Source organism: Epargyreus clarus, unplaced genomic scaffold (genome assembly GCF_041222505.1).
Source record: "Epargyreus clarus isolate Ecla_fem2 unplaced genomic scaffold, WU_Ecla_fem_2.2 ptg000015l, whole genome shotgun sequence".
Taxonomy (NCBI): domain Eukaryota; kingdom Metazoa; phylum Arthropoda; class Insecta; order Lepidoptera; family Hesperiidae; genus Epargyreus; species Epargyreus clarus.
The window spans coordinates 11,388,844-11,401,788 of NW_027332223.1; the positions used below are offsets into that span (position 1 = coordinate 11,388,844).

At 35.3% G+C, this 12,945-nt stretch overlaps 2 protein-coding genes across 2 annotated transcripts in view; one reads left to right on the top strand and one right to left on the bottom strand.

The window, feature by feature from the left end:
* Positions 1 to 8,577, bottom strand: part of LOC140748046 (annulin) — a 38,808-nt gene extending 30,231 nt beyond the window's left edge. The window contains exon 1 of the mRNA XM_073080739.1: positions 8,162 to 8,577. Coding sequence (XP_072936840.1) covers positions 8,162 to 8,288 — 127 coding nt within the window. The 5' untranslated portion in view covers positions 8,289 to 8,577. The remainder of the gene's footprint in view (positions 1 to 8,161) is intronic.
* LOC140747825 (uncharacterized) lies at positions 191 to 6,077 on the top strand. The gene is made up of 4 exons (XM_073080445.1): positions 191 to 547; positions 830 to 4,586; positions 5,004 to 5,103; positions 5,503 to 6,077. Exons 2-4 carry the CDS (start codon positions 858 to 860, stop codon positions 6,075 to 6,077), a joined length of 4,404 nt encoding a protein of 1,467 aa, XP_072936546.1. The 5' UTR covers positions 191 to 547; positions 830 to 857.
* Positions 8,578 to 12,945: the final 4,368 nt, after the last annotated feature.

Sequence of the window (12,945 nt, forward strand, 5' to 3'; positions counted from 1 at the left end):
ATAAATAATTAAATTATTATTATTAATTATTAATTACTAAAATAATTATTTTAATATTTCATTATTAATTTGGTTAATAAGAATTAAAACGAGACCGAAATGACAAAGAACCAAATTAATACCGACTTTATTTTCCTACTATCGTAAATATCGAAAATTAAAAAAAAAATTCTAACCATGTCATTTGTTGGGAAATGTTGCCACCGTAATAAACCGGACTTATAAATTGTTAGCCTTTGCATCTAAACGTCATATTTTTTCTCTTGTCTTCTTGTTGTCAAAAATGGCGGAATAAAAAATTAATGTTACTAACTAATGAAGCTGCAATTATTTAAAAACCCCAACATGGTCCATCGTAGCCGAATCTAAAATATCGGAACCAAAGTGGAAAATCAGTGGATAGTGGATAGAACGAAGCACAGTGGATAGTAAATCAAGTTAATTGCGTACGAAGAAAAAGCCGGTACAAAAGCGGGAATAATAATATGCACCCAGCATTCGGTCAAGTATAATAAGTATTATTCAGTCTCTGTATTCATTGTAAAGTGTAAGTAAATCCCTTTGCAAGTTGTAAGGTGCGTATATTATTGGTACTTTATTGTAATTGTTCGTAATTTGTTTGAGTTTAAGTGACCTTGTATTATATTGTTCTACAAAATCAAAATACCTACCTACAACATAAAATTGTTAATTCATTGCGAAAATATTAACGTAAACAGTATAATTGAGTAATATTGTAACAATTGTAAACCTAAAGTAATTAATTTAAAGAATACTTACCTATTATAACCTATTTACCTGTCAAATAGTTAACATTACATTGTATCAGTTCCAGGTTGATTTCGCTTGACTCCCAAATGGCTGACCGAGAAAAGGAACTTATTAAAAAACGAGCAAGTTTTAAAGGCCGTTTAACCATATTTACCAATTATATCGATTCACTTTCTGGTAAGACCCTTAATGATCAAGATGCAGCGGAATTGCAGTTGCGCATTGGTAAGATGGAGTCGTTGTATGACCACTATGATGAGATACAGTTAGCATTGGAATGTGTAATGGAGAATATAGAGGGACAATATTCTGAACGTTCTGATTTTGAGTCTATTTATTATAAATCTTTAGCTAAGGCTCAAAATTTGTTAATTAAGTATAATTCTGTAGATAAGTCAACAAGCAGTGAAAGAGGTTCTAACACAAATAATCACAAACTCGTTAAATTACCTACAATAAACTTACCGAAATTTAGTGGCTCATATCATAATTACCTTGAGTTTCGCGATAGCTTCGTAAGCCTCATTCATTCCAATGAAGATATTGATGATATTAACAAGTTCCATTATTTACGTGCATGTTTGGAGGGCGCTGCTGCGGTGGTTATCCAGTCAATTGAGTTCTCTGCGGGTAACTATGCCGTAGCTTGGAAACTTCTATGTGACAGGTATGATAATAAACGCTTACTTGTGCAGAATCATGTGTCTGCCCTATTTCAAATTGAATCTGTTACAAAGGAATCATCGGTTTCATTAAAGTATTTAATTGATGCTGTTAACAAGAACCTGCGGGCTTTAGAATCGTTAGGTGAACCAGTTGACCACTGGGACACGCTATTGATTTATATTATTACTCATAAATTAGACCAGAAATCCTATCGTGAGTGGGAGGAGGTAAAGGGTCGCTTAGATAAAGATAGCATAATTACATTCAACACATTTATGCAATTCATGAGAAATCACGCTGATTTAATTGAGACCTTGGAGGTTTCTCGGAATAAAGAGTTTAGTATGGCAACTAAGTCTAGTCCAAAAATAAAAAGTATGATTTCAGTGCGTAATTCTAGTACAGAAACACCTCCTAAAACCTGTGTAAAATGTAATGGTGATCATAGATTAAGTAATTGTCCGCAGTTCCTAGCATTAAGCAACGATGCCCGTTTGAAACTTTTGCCAATTTATAAGGTTTGCTTTAATTGTTTTCAATCTGGTCACTTTGCTAACCACTGTAAAAAACCTGGTTGCAAGGTGTGCAAGCGCAAACACAACACTCTTATTCATGTATCTGCGCGTAGGTCAATAGGGAATTCACAAAATGTAAGCAGCTACGAATGTGAGAAAATATCCACGCCATTATCATCCACTGATGATAACACGAATAATGTTTCTTTGTCAGCAAAGGTAGCACCTTCCTATATAGCAAAGCAAAGCGAAGTATTATTATCGACCGCTTTAATTAAATTACACGATAATAATAATTGCGAACATATTGTTCGTGCGGTCCTCGATAGCGGCAGCACGTCGTGTCTTATTACTGAGCGGCTTTGTAAGCAGTTAAAGTTAGTAACAAAAGAGATAGATAGATCAATTCTGGGCATAAATAACGTGGTTTCTCACGTAGGCGAAACATGTCGTGTTAATATAAAGTCACTTGACAATAGTTTTTGCAGTGACATTAATTGTTTTGTTTTGCCATTAATTACACATAATGTACCAGGTCATGAGATAAATCTGTCAAATCTTAATATACCGTCTAATATTTGTTTGGCTGACCCTACGTTTTATACACCAGGTGAAGTGGATGTTTTAATAGGTGCCGATCTCTTTTGGGATTTGTTAGGGTCGCAAAAAATAAAATTAGGACATGGTTCTCCTATACTTTGTCAAACCAGTTTAGGGTGGATAATATCTGGCCCCGTGACAAGCAGTCATATTTCACAAACACCAAGTTATATTAGGTGCAATTTTACTAAAGCTGTTGTCAGTAGCGGTACTAATGGTATTGATGACATTAGAAGCGACTTAACCCGATTTTGGCAATTGGAGGAAATTAATTGTAACTCGTCGCTTTATTCATCAGAGGAGAAATTATGTGAACAACATTTCGTTGACAATACCTCACGTCGTGATGATGGGCGTTTTTGCGTGCGCATTCCAATTAAGCAGGATCCTGTTGTTTTAGGAGATTCCTTTCAACGTGCTTCGCAGTGTTTGTCGTCTTTGGAGCGCCGTTTAAAATCTAAGCCTGATTTAAGCAGAATGTATTACGATTTCATGGCTGAATATAAGTCGTTAGGTCATATGTCTGTTTTGCGGCAAAACGGTATAGAGAAGACCAGAGAGCATAAAGCATATTACATTCCACATCATGGGGTTCTCCGTGAGAACAGTACCACTACAAAACTCCGCGTAGTGTACAATGCAAGCTCTCCTAGTACTTCTGGTATATCCTCTAACGATATACAAATGGTAGGTCCAACTATTCAGGACGACTTGTTATCTATACTCCTTCGATTCAGGCAGCATAAATACATTTTGTCAGCAGATGTGGAGAAAATGTACCGACAAGTAGTTGTTCACCCGTCGGATAGATATTTGCAGCAAATACTCTGGCGCGATAATTTAAATGAACCTGTAAAAATATATCAGTTAAACACCGTCACTTACGGTACGGCTAGTGCTGCATTCCTCGCGACTAGATGTCTGAGACAAATAGGGTTAGAGTGCACTAATAATAAGATAGGTGAAATTATCATACACGATTTTTATGTCGACGACTTGCTTACGGGTTCTGACGATTTAGTTGAGTTAAACTTTTTACGTAAAGAAATAACTGATGCTCTTGCATCAGCAGGTATGCATTTAAGAAAATGGAAATCTAATGCCACTTGTTTTGAATCTGAGGTCGCTCAAACGTCACTTAATTTAAATATTGGATCTCAACAGCCCAGTAAATTATTAGGTCTTAGCTGGCACGCAAATTCTGATGAACTTTGCTTTCCAATAAGTGATGTTATTCCAAATAGTAATACAAAGCGTAATTTATTATCAAGTATTTCACAAATTTTTGATCCCTTGGGTCTTTTAGCGCCTTGCGTGATTAAAATGAAAATATTGCTGCAAAAATTGTGGTTAGACAAGTTAATGTGGGACGAACCTCTGTCGCCAGAAATTGTAAAGCGTTGGCATCATATTATAAAAACGTTACCTCATTTGAATGACTTGCGTATCCCAAGATTAGTCGTCTGTGATTCGTATCACACGATAGATTTGCACATATTTTCGGATGCATCCGAAAACGCATATGGTGCTTGCGTGTATGTGCTTAGTACCAACAATGAAGGAGTCATGGTACGTTTATTAATGGCAAAGAGTCGTGTAGCACCAATCAAACCAACGACTATACCAAGACTGGAACTGTGTGGTGTCTTAGTGGCCGCCCGGTTGTATGAGAAGGTCCTTAATTCACTTCGACTGAAAATTAATCAGGTTTATTTTTGGACAGATTCCACCATAGTGTTGGGATGGTTGCAAATGTTGCCTTCTAGACTTCAACCTTTTGTTCGGAACCGCGTCGCCGAAATTCTAGAAAGGGCTGGTAACTGCACGTGGAGACATGTACCCACTGATCAGAACCCGGCAGACCTAATATCCCGTGGTGTGGATATTGGTTCTCTGCTGAATTTAGATTTATGGTGGTCTGGGCCTGAATTTTTAAAACAGAGTCAGTCTCAATGGCCCGTTCAACCCACACGCAAAGATAAATTGCCAGAAATTAAATTAGAAGTTTCCTTTAACGTCGTTGATATTGACAATGTAAATCAGAGTGGCTTGGTCGATTTCAGTCGCTTTTCAAATTTTTTACGTCTTGTTCGTTCCGTAGCATACGTCGTGCGCTTTGTAAATGCTTGCAGAAAACAAACATTCAAAACTAAGTTCATTTCAAATGAAGAATTAAATTATGCTATTAATTTAATAGTTCGTATATGTCAAAACGAGTCTTTCCCCGAATATAAATTACTTTTAAATGACCAAAATATTCCTAAAAAGAGCTCATTGCTTAAATTTAATGTTTTCTTAGATGATAATAAAGTAATGCGCGTTGGAGGTCGCCTTGACAATTCAGACTTCTCTTATGGTAAAAAGCATCCAATATTAATACAGTCCACGCATGCTTTCACAAAACTTCTTTTTGACTATGAACATAAAAAGCTAATGCACGCTGGTCCCCAGTTGCTATTAGCCACTATCAGGGAGTCATATTGGCCCATTGGTGGTCGAAAATTAGCCAAGGCAACTTATCATAAATGTGTAAAGTGTAATCGCATGTCAGGTAAAATTATAACTCCTTTGATGGGAAATCTACCGCGTCAGCGTCTGGTTCCAGGTGGTTACGCATTTGAAAACGTAGGCGTTGATTATGCAGGTCCTATTATGAGCGCAAGCCGTCAAGGCCGTGGTTGTAAATTAGTTAAAGTTTATATTGCAATTTTTATTTGTTTTACCACAAAATCTGTTCACTTAGAGCTAGTAGGTGATTTAACGAGTAACAACTATTTATTAGCGTTGAAACGGTTTATTGCACGTAGAGGAAAACCAAGTAATATTTATTCCGATAACGGTACTGCATTTGTTGGTGCATGCAACGACCTATCCAAATTTTTAAAGGCTCATAAAGATTCGTTGAGCGAGAATATGGCCAATGAGCGCATAAATTTTCATTTCATACCAGCTTATTCTCCTAATTTCGGCGGTCTTTGGGAGGCAGGTGTAAAGTCAACCAAGTTTCATTTACGCCGAGTGTTGGGACATTGTAACTTGACTTATGAAGAGCTGTATACCGTGCTAACGCAAATAGAATCCATATTGAACTCCAGACCACTGTCTCCACTGTCATCAGATCCAGCGGACTGCACTCCACTGACTCCTGGACATTTCCTGATTGGACGCCCTCTTACTACTTTGCCCCAGCCGAGCTACAAGGAACAATCAACTTCTCGCTTAACCCGATATCAACGTATTGAGCAGCTGAGGCAGCATTTCTGGACCAGGTGGTCCAAGGAATATGTTTCCGAATTGCAACAAAGAGTCAAATGGCGTTCCTGCAAGAATGGCTTAAAACTCAACTCGCTGGTGGTTGTAAAGGAAGATGGCCTCCCACCATTGAAGTGGAAACTTGGAAGAGTTGTTGCTGTTCATCCAGGAGCTGATGGGATTATTCGAGTAGCAGATATCAAGACAGCATCAGGGATAATTCGGCGATCGTTTAATAGAATATGCCCGCTACCTGTGACATGTTCTGGTTGAAAGATTATCTTTCAACGCCCGGGGGCATGTTGGGAAATGTTGCCACCGTAATAAACCGGACTTATAAATTGTTAGCCTTTGCATCTAAACGTCATATTTTTTCTCTTGTCTTCTTGTTGTCAAAAATGGCGGAATAAAAAATTAATGTTACTAACTAATGAAGCTGCAATTATTTAAAAACCCCAACATCATTTCTATAAATTCCTTGCTCTATGGAAACTGGCGCAATATCTTAGCTCACTAAAGGCTAGAGTGATTTATTTTTAACTGACTTCAAACGAAGGCCCTCAATAAATTCGGACTTGATGTTTATTTCCTCGTCTCCGATTTTATTCCTGACATTGTCATATTTTATTTGAGACACTAAACGTTTTTTTGAAACAATAACTTTGAGTAGAATAGACAAAAACTAGCTAAAAATAGCTATTTCGTCTTGATAAATGCGATCGTCATTTTGCTTCTAACATTTCGTAGCGACTTTATGACTGACTATAATCTGTTTTATATGATCAGTATCTACATAGTAAAACCTGTTAAAAATTCTTACAGAAAAAAGGCGCTTTTCACACTCAGAGCCCCACTCTAGGATTCCCTGTGAATACACAGACACAAACCCAAAACAGAAATGTACATTCGTCATTTAGGTCCTGGGACCCTCTGCATATATGTAATATGTCAGTAGCAATGGAGCATGTAGTCCACCTAATACTAAATGGCTATTGTAGCCCATCGATATCTGTAATTGAACTCAGATAGATAATGTTAGAGTTCTACCTAAGATCAGTCACAGATGTGTCGCTAATCTGAAGACTAATTAGGAATGCCTTCTATAAATATGTCTGCCTTGCCTCATTTTTCAAACCTGACACAGTAGCGCTTAAAATGTGGTCCGGAGTTCTGAAGGTTATACCTTTGTAGAGTATGGTTTTAGGTACTTTTTAACACTGCTACTGTCTAGCGATATGACTTAATATAAAACATAGACAGTCGCCGCACTACTACTATCAAAGGTTTTTACCTCGTTTAAGTTTTACAAAAGGTAATTACGTTACAATAAGGTAATTACTTCAGTTATGACGTCAGTACAATATTTTAGGTAATAAAATTGTTTGTTCAACCACGGAAAAACGACGGTCACATATTTAACAGGAATGTAGAGCAGCTTATAAAGTTTTCTAAGGCAGAACTTTCAATTTTCTTATCTAGGGTAGTAAGGCAAGACTTAGGGGTGTCAGGTTACACTGGTGGCAGTGATAATTGATGAACAATAGGGTTGCATGCCCCTTAGATGCTTTAGGTAAAGAAAATCATTCCCTAATATAATTATGAGGTGATCATCTTAGTCTTCAGATCCCTCAATAATGGCAGCGTTTCTGTCATGACTTCAGGTAGAACCAATACTACATATGGAGTTAGTTGCAGATGTTCAACGCCACAATGACCTACAGGTGGATTACACGCTGTTTGTCACTTCAATCATATAATATAGGTAAGTTAAAGAAATTTATTGCCCATAAATATTGAAAACCTATTCGCTCTTAAAACTATTGTCATTGCAACGTACTCGTACGTGGTGCAAAACAAAAGTAAAATAAATTTATAAAGTAAAATATACTTATTTACTTCAGTAATAGTTTACTTAATACTCCGTGAATCTCGATTTTTTATGAAGTTGAGACACTGCTTTTCAAATATGTAACTATGTAAAAACAATATTATTTATTATTATTTTTACATACATACATAAATAATATAGAAATAAATAATCCTGTAATGTTATTTGATCAAATACACATCAACATATTTTTTTTTATCATTATATTCTACTATAAGCATACGTATTCCTAAATTAGAGCGCCTAATTTGTAAATTAGGTATCTATAAATATTAACTACTATCCTCTATGTTTTAAAGCTAAAACTTTTTAACCACTAATTGAATATTAATTATTAACTTGATTTTGCATGCTTTAGGTACTATCAATATTACCTCTTGTTGGCTAGCTTTAATTACCCTTCCTTCATGATAAATTTAAATTTAAAAAAAATACGTACATATAAAATAAATAGGTTAAGATTACTTACTATTTGAAGAATCGAGCTGCGGTGGCCGCGGCAACTCCTTCAGGTCGTAAGAGTCTGACTTCCCAAGTCCACAGCAAGCACACCCACTTGGGCACACATTCAACAACTTACTCTTAACCGCACCCATTGCCAAATAACATCTATCAAACACTCATAAACTTCGATTATAGATTAACCGCAGTTTGCTTCAGCACTAATTATCGCACTTACATTAAAACAGTTTTAGATCAGCCGAATTCCGAACAGTTTATACAGTTTGCCACAATGTAAACAAACGGCTGCTTAAATTAGTGGTACGCCGATTCTTTAAATTTTATAAACAAGTCTGGTTTAGACGCAAGTCTTTATTTTTAAATTTAGAATTGAAAAATAATCGTTAAACAATATACGCGTGCGCACTTCGCAACGAGATCGAATCGTCTGAGTGGAGTACCATCTACCACTTATGACCATTCATACGTGACCTCTTATCACCAACAGGGATCCCCGTTCAGTTTAGGTCAACCACTGAATTTTATTGAGTCATTTTTGCATCACGTACGCTAATTAGTCAGTCTTGTACGCATGAACCAATACCTACTAACTGTTGAAAGGGAATTTTATTTTTACAGGACGTGACATTGTACACGTGACGTAGGTAATTAAGGAATATTAATTAAATTGATATATTTGGTAGGTTAATTAAAATTTGAAACTTATTTAAAATTAATTAGTGGTTAATTCGTCACTGTCCCACCGCTGGGCATGGGTTTCATCACAGTGTTTAAGGCTTTAGTCTACCATATAAGACACATACCTTTCAGAACTTTTTTATTGAAATTTTCATGGATGAAAATTATAATTAGTTTCCACTTCGAAAAAAAATTCGAAAAATCAGAGCATGCCTTGGATTTGAACCTTAGACACGCGGACGGAAAGCAAATTTTCAAACCACCTATCACTGCTAATCGAATATTTTTAAATTGATTAGGTATATTTATTCCTGTCACATGTCAAATTTGCATTTTATATTTTGTTACTATCAATGTTTATATACGTTGCTTACATCATATATTATTATGAGATGATATTTTCCTTGTATACCTAATCTTCCTTAATTAAATTCTTATTACTACCGAGATCTGCAGAGATATCTAATGATAGTCAGTCAATCATTGTACTGATAATAATGATAATATGCATGTAGTTACATTTGTTATAATATTTTTTAACATATGTAACTACATACATATTTTCAAATATAATTAATAATTATATGGATATGAATGTCTGCTCGTTTCTTTGATTTTCACTACATCTTAGAATTTTTTTTTATAATTATTGTTCATCTTTTAAACATCACATAGAAGTAACTACTATAAGTATACCTATATTGTAGACCTATAAATCTGTTATTAAATTATTTAAACTTATTGTAATCCTAAAACACTTACAATGCAGGCAGGCCCGTGTGATTTTATCAATTTGCAATTCTTTCAGATAACCTTTGGGGTGATATCAAAAGAAATTATATACCTACATAGGTAACTAGCTGTTATTTAATCTTGTACAAGGGCAGTGATAGCCTAGTGGTAAAAAACTCGGCCTCTTGATCAAGGGATCCGAGGTTCAAATCCCCGGCACGCTCCTCTAATTTTTCGAAGTTATGTGCGTATTAGAAATTATTAATCACTTGTTTAAACGGTGACGGAAAACTTCACGAGGAAAACCTGCATAGAGAAATCTTGAAAAAAGTTTTAAAGGTGTGTGATGTCTACCTATACGCACTTGGCCAGTGCGGTGGACTGTTGCCTTGCCCTTCTCACTCTGAGAGGAGTCCCGTGTCCAGCAGTGGCACAGTAATAGGTTGATGATGATGATGATTGTAAAAGAATGCGTAAATTATTCACTCAGATTATACCACATACAAGCAGACAGACAAACGCTCTATATACCGTTTAAGTTACACATAAAGAATTGCAAAAAATTAAGGAAGTTAAACTGGTATGTTGATAGTATTAGAATTGTAAATCTGTCTGTTTCTTTGACAAAATACAAACTCACGATAATGTTAATTTACTACGAGTGACATCACCACAGGTGACCGCGGCGCGAGTAAACTGTACGACCACCATGTAACTGATTTGTTAAGGATTGTCCTAATTTTTAGTTGCTTTTCTAATCACACAAAATTTATATACCGAAGAAACCGTAATATTTCTTACACATTTAATAGTTTATTGTTAGCTTATTGTTTTGAGACGTAGGTTAGACGTTAAATCGAATTATAAAACAAAATGTTTAAAATAACCGAAAAAAAATGAATACATGTACTGATACGAATTATAGATACGGCGTTGAAATAAGGCCTACTAAGTTAACAGTATATAAAAGAGATTTGCCGTTATAAAATAGTTTTTTTTTTTAATATATTACAAATGAGGCCGTGGAACAATGGCCACCATGACAGTTTGCCTTGAAAAAACTGTATTTGCTATTATATTCTCTTTTTTGAGTAAACTAAAATAAATATAATCTAAATACGGGATTATGAGAACGTTGCCAAAACACGTTGGAAGCTATATATGTCCCGGAATTATCCAACCCACGTTGGTCACACTATTTATGATGTCAATGGCAACTCGTCACACCTCGAAGGTCTTCTAATGTAATATTTTTTCCTTCAATACAACATGAATGGATTTCGCATTGCGTGAATGGATAATTACTAATTAATAGTTCATCGTAAATGGGAATTAGTCCTTATAATCTGTGTCAACTTTTCTATGAAATTACCATTAAATTGCAAACTTTATAGGTAAATTTACAGAATGGTGTTTACTGCGAAATCCGTTACGTAGGTACTTTAAAAGTAGGTTAAAGGTAAACAAGTGAAAAAAACATGCTCTTATTTTACAAGTAAGCAGGTAGCGCCCTTTAAAAATTGATGACTGAAAGATTAAAAAAAAATGAACAAGAAATATGTTAAGCCTCGTTAGAATAATTATAGTGAAGGAAAGTACATGTTTTACGTGCTATTACGGGAAAGAATACAAAATATAATACTTAACACATAAAATTATAATTTATATATTGAAGGTGGTAAAACCCTTTGTAGTTCGACTCCGGCGGCACCACCGCCACATCTATTTCTGCCTATTAACAGTAGCGTTAAGCGCTTCTGTGTTCTCGTTTGAAGGATGTGGTAACGGAGACATACTTTTCCGAGGCGTTCCAGCTTAGTCCTCAGGGGTAGCGGTGCATCTGTGGCGGAAATCAGGTAGGAATATCTAATCCCATCTGGTGTTGATTACGGATGTCCACGGGCGGCAGTAGCCACTTCCCATCAAGTGGACTGCATGCTCGTCTTCTACTCCTATATAAAAAAAAAGTTCTAAACAGCAACCCCTGCCCAGCACTGGGACATGTAAAAGGCAGCTGTAACTTTTACGTAACTAGTCAGTAGAAATATATTCTCACTGTTCTGAAAAGTGTGGTAAGTGCGGTGGACTCATTTTATAAGCATTACAATTTATTCCTTCAGTGGCGCAACTATGATTCATTTGCGAAAGTCAGAGTAATAGAAGTATCAGAAGTCTCTACTTCCCTAAGGACTCTTCTTTATATTGGGAGTTACTTTTAGATGCCCTGCAAAGGCCACTTCACGATAACTATTACAAACGCCAGTTTGCTACTTTCATCAAAAAGTAAACTAAAGTGTATACATCCGCTATTATATTTTTAGTTTCCTAAATAATTGGGTTAGATCTTCGAATATTTTGGTCTAGTGTTAGTCACGGCACGTGCCGAAGCATTGATTTCAAAGTTATTTTGGTTTTACGAGTATACAAGCGTCTATACTTAAACTTTCTGAATTGCTACACACTTTAATTGTGGCTAATAGCGGAATTAATTTTTATAGCAACATAAAATGCAAGATTCTTGCAAGCAAGAATCTTGTAATGTTTGACAAGATGGTATAATACTATTTATATGCTGTCTATTATGTGATATTAAACTATACTAATCTATTAAATGTTTTCAACTATGTAGGTTCTAAAATACGTACCTATATATCAATGTGCCACATATGCCTTTAGTGATTGAACTGAACTGAAATTTTCGATGCTCGATGTAGAGCTGATTATTAAATCGCAATCAATACAGTATTTAAGTAATGAACAAGTTTTTTTTATAGAAATAGTAGAGCTTGTAACACCTGGTACCTAAACAATAAGTGGCCCATGGGAACTATGGCCACCTGTATCATGTGAATCACGAGTTTAGTAGTTCCTGTATAGGTTGAATGAAGCCACAAACGGCTTATTTTAATAAGTTCTTTTTTTGAATTCTTGACAAATAAAAACATTTTTAGAGAAAATTTACGAATAAATAACTAATACTGCGTAATTTACGTAATAAATAAATACTTATTTCAAATATTTAGGGACATTTTAGCACGGAGACGTGGCAATACTTTTTTACGCAACTATGTCAATTCTCAAAACTGGGTACATTTTCTTGTTAGGCGTGAGTAATCTTTCTTTACTAATCTATGCCTTTAAATGATGATAGAGACTACCAATGGACAGGTAATTACACGATACATAAGTTTACCTTAAGTCTGTCACATTTGCACTTATAATGAACACTTATAATGAAAATATATTATAATGTGTGAAATCTAGTTTTTAGCACCCAATTAATAACATAAACTATTTTCTTGATCCAATTTACAACTTTTATTATTCCCGCGTAAAATACAAAACGCGCCAAGCGCGTTTTTTTTCTTTTTTTATGCTAAT

Coding starts and splice junctions, on each gene's coding strand:
- LOC140747825 (XM_073080445.1), top strand. CDS start 858: ATGGCTGACCGAGAAAAGGAACTTATTAAAAAACGAGCAAGTTTTAAA. Junction 4,587..5,003: donor ACGTCGTTGATATTGACAAT/GTAAATCAGAGT, acceptor GCTGGTCCCCAG/TTGCTATTAGCCACTATCAG. Junction 5,104..5,502: donor AAAGTGTAATCGCATGTCAG/GTAAAATTATAA, acceptor ATTTCATACCAG/CTTATTCTCCTAATTTCGGC.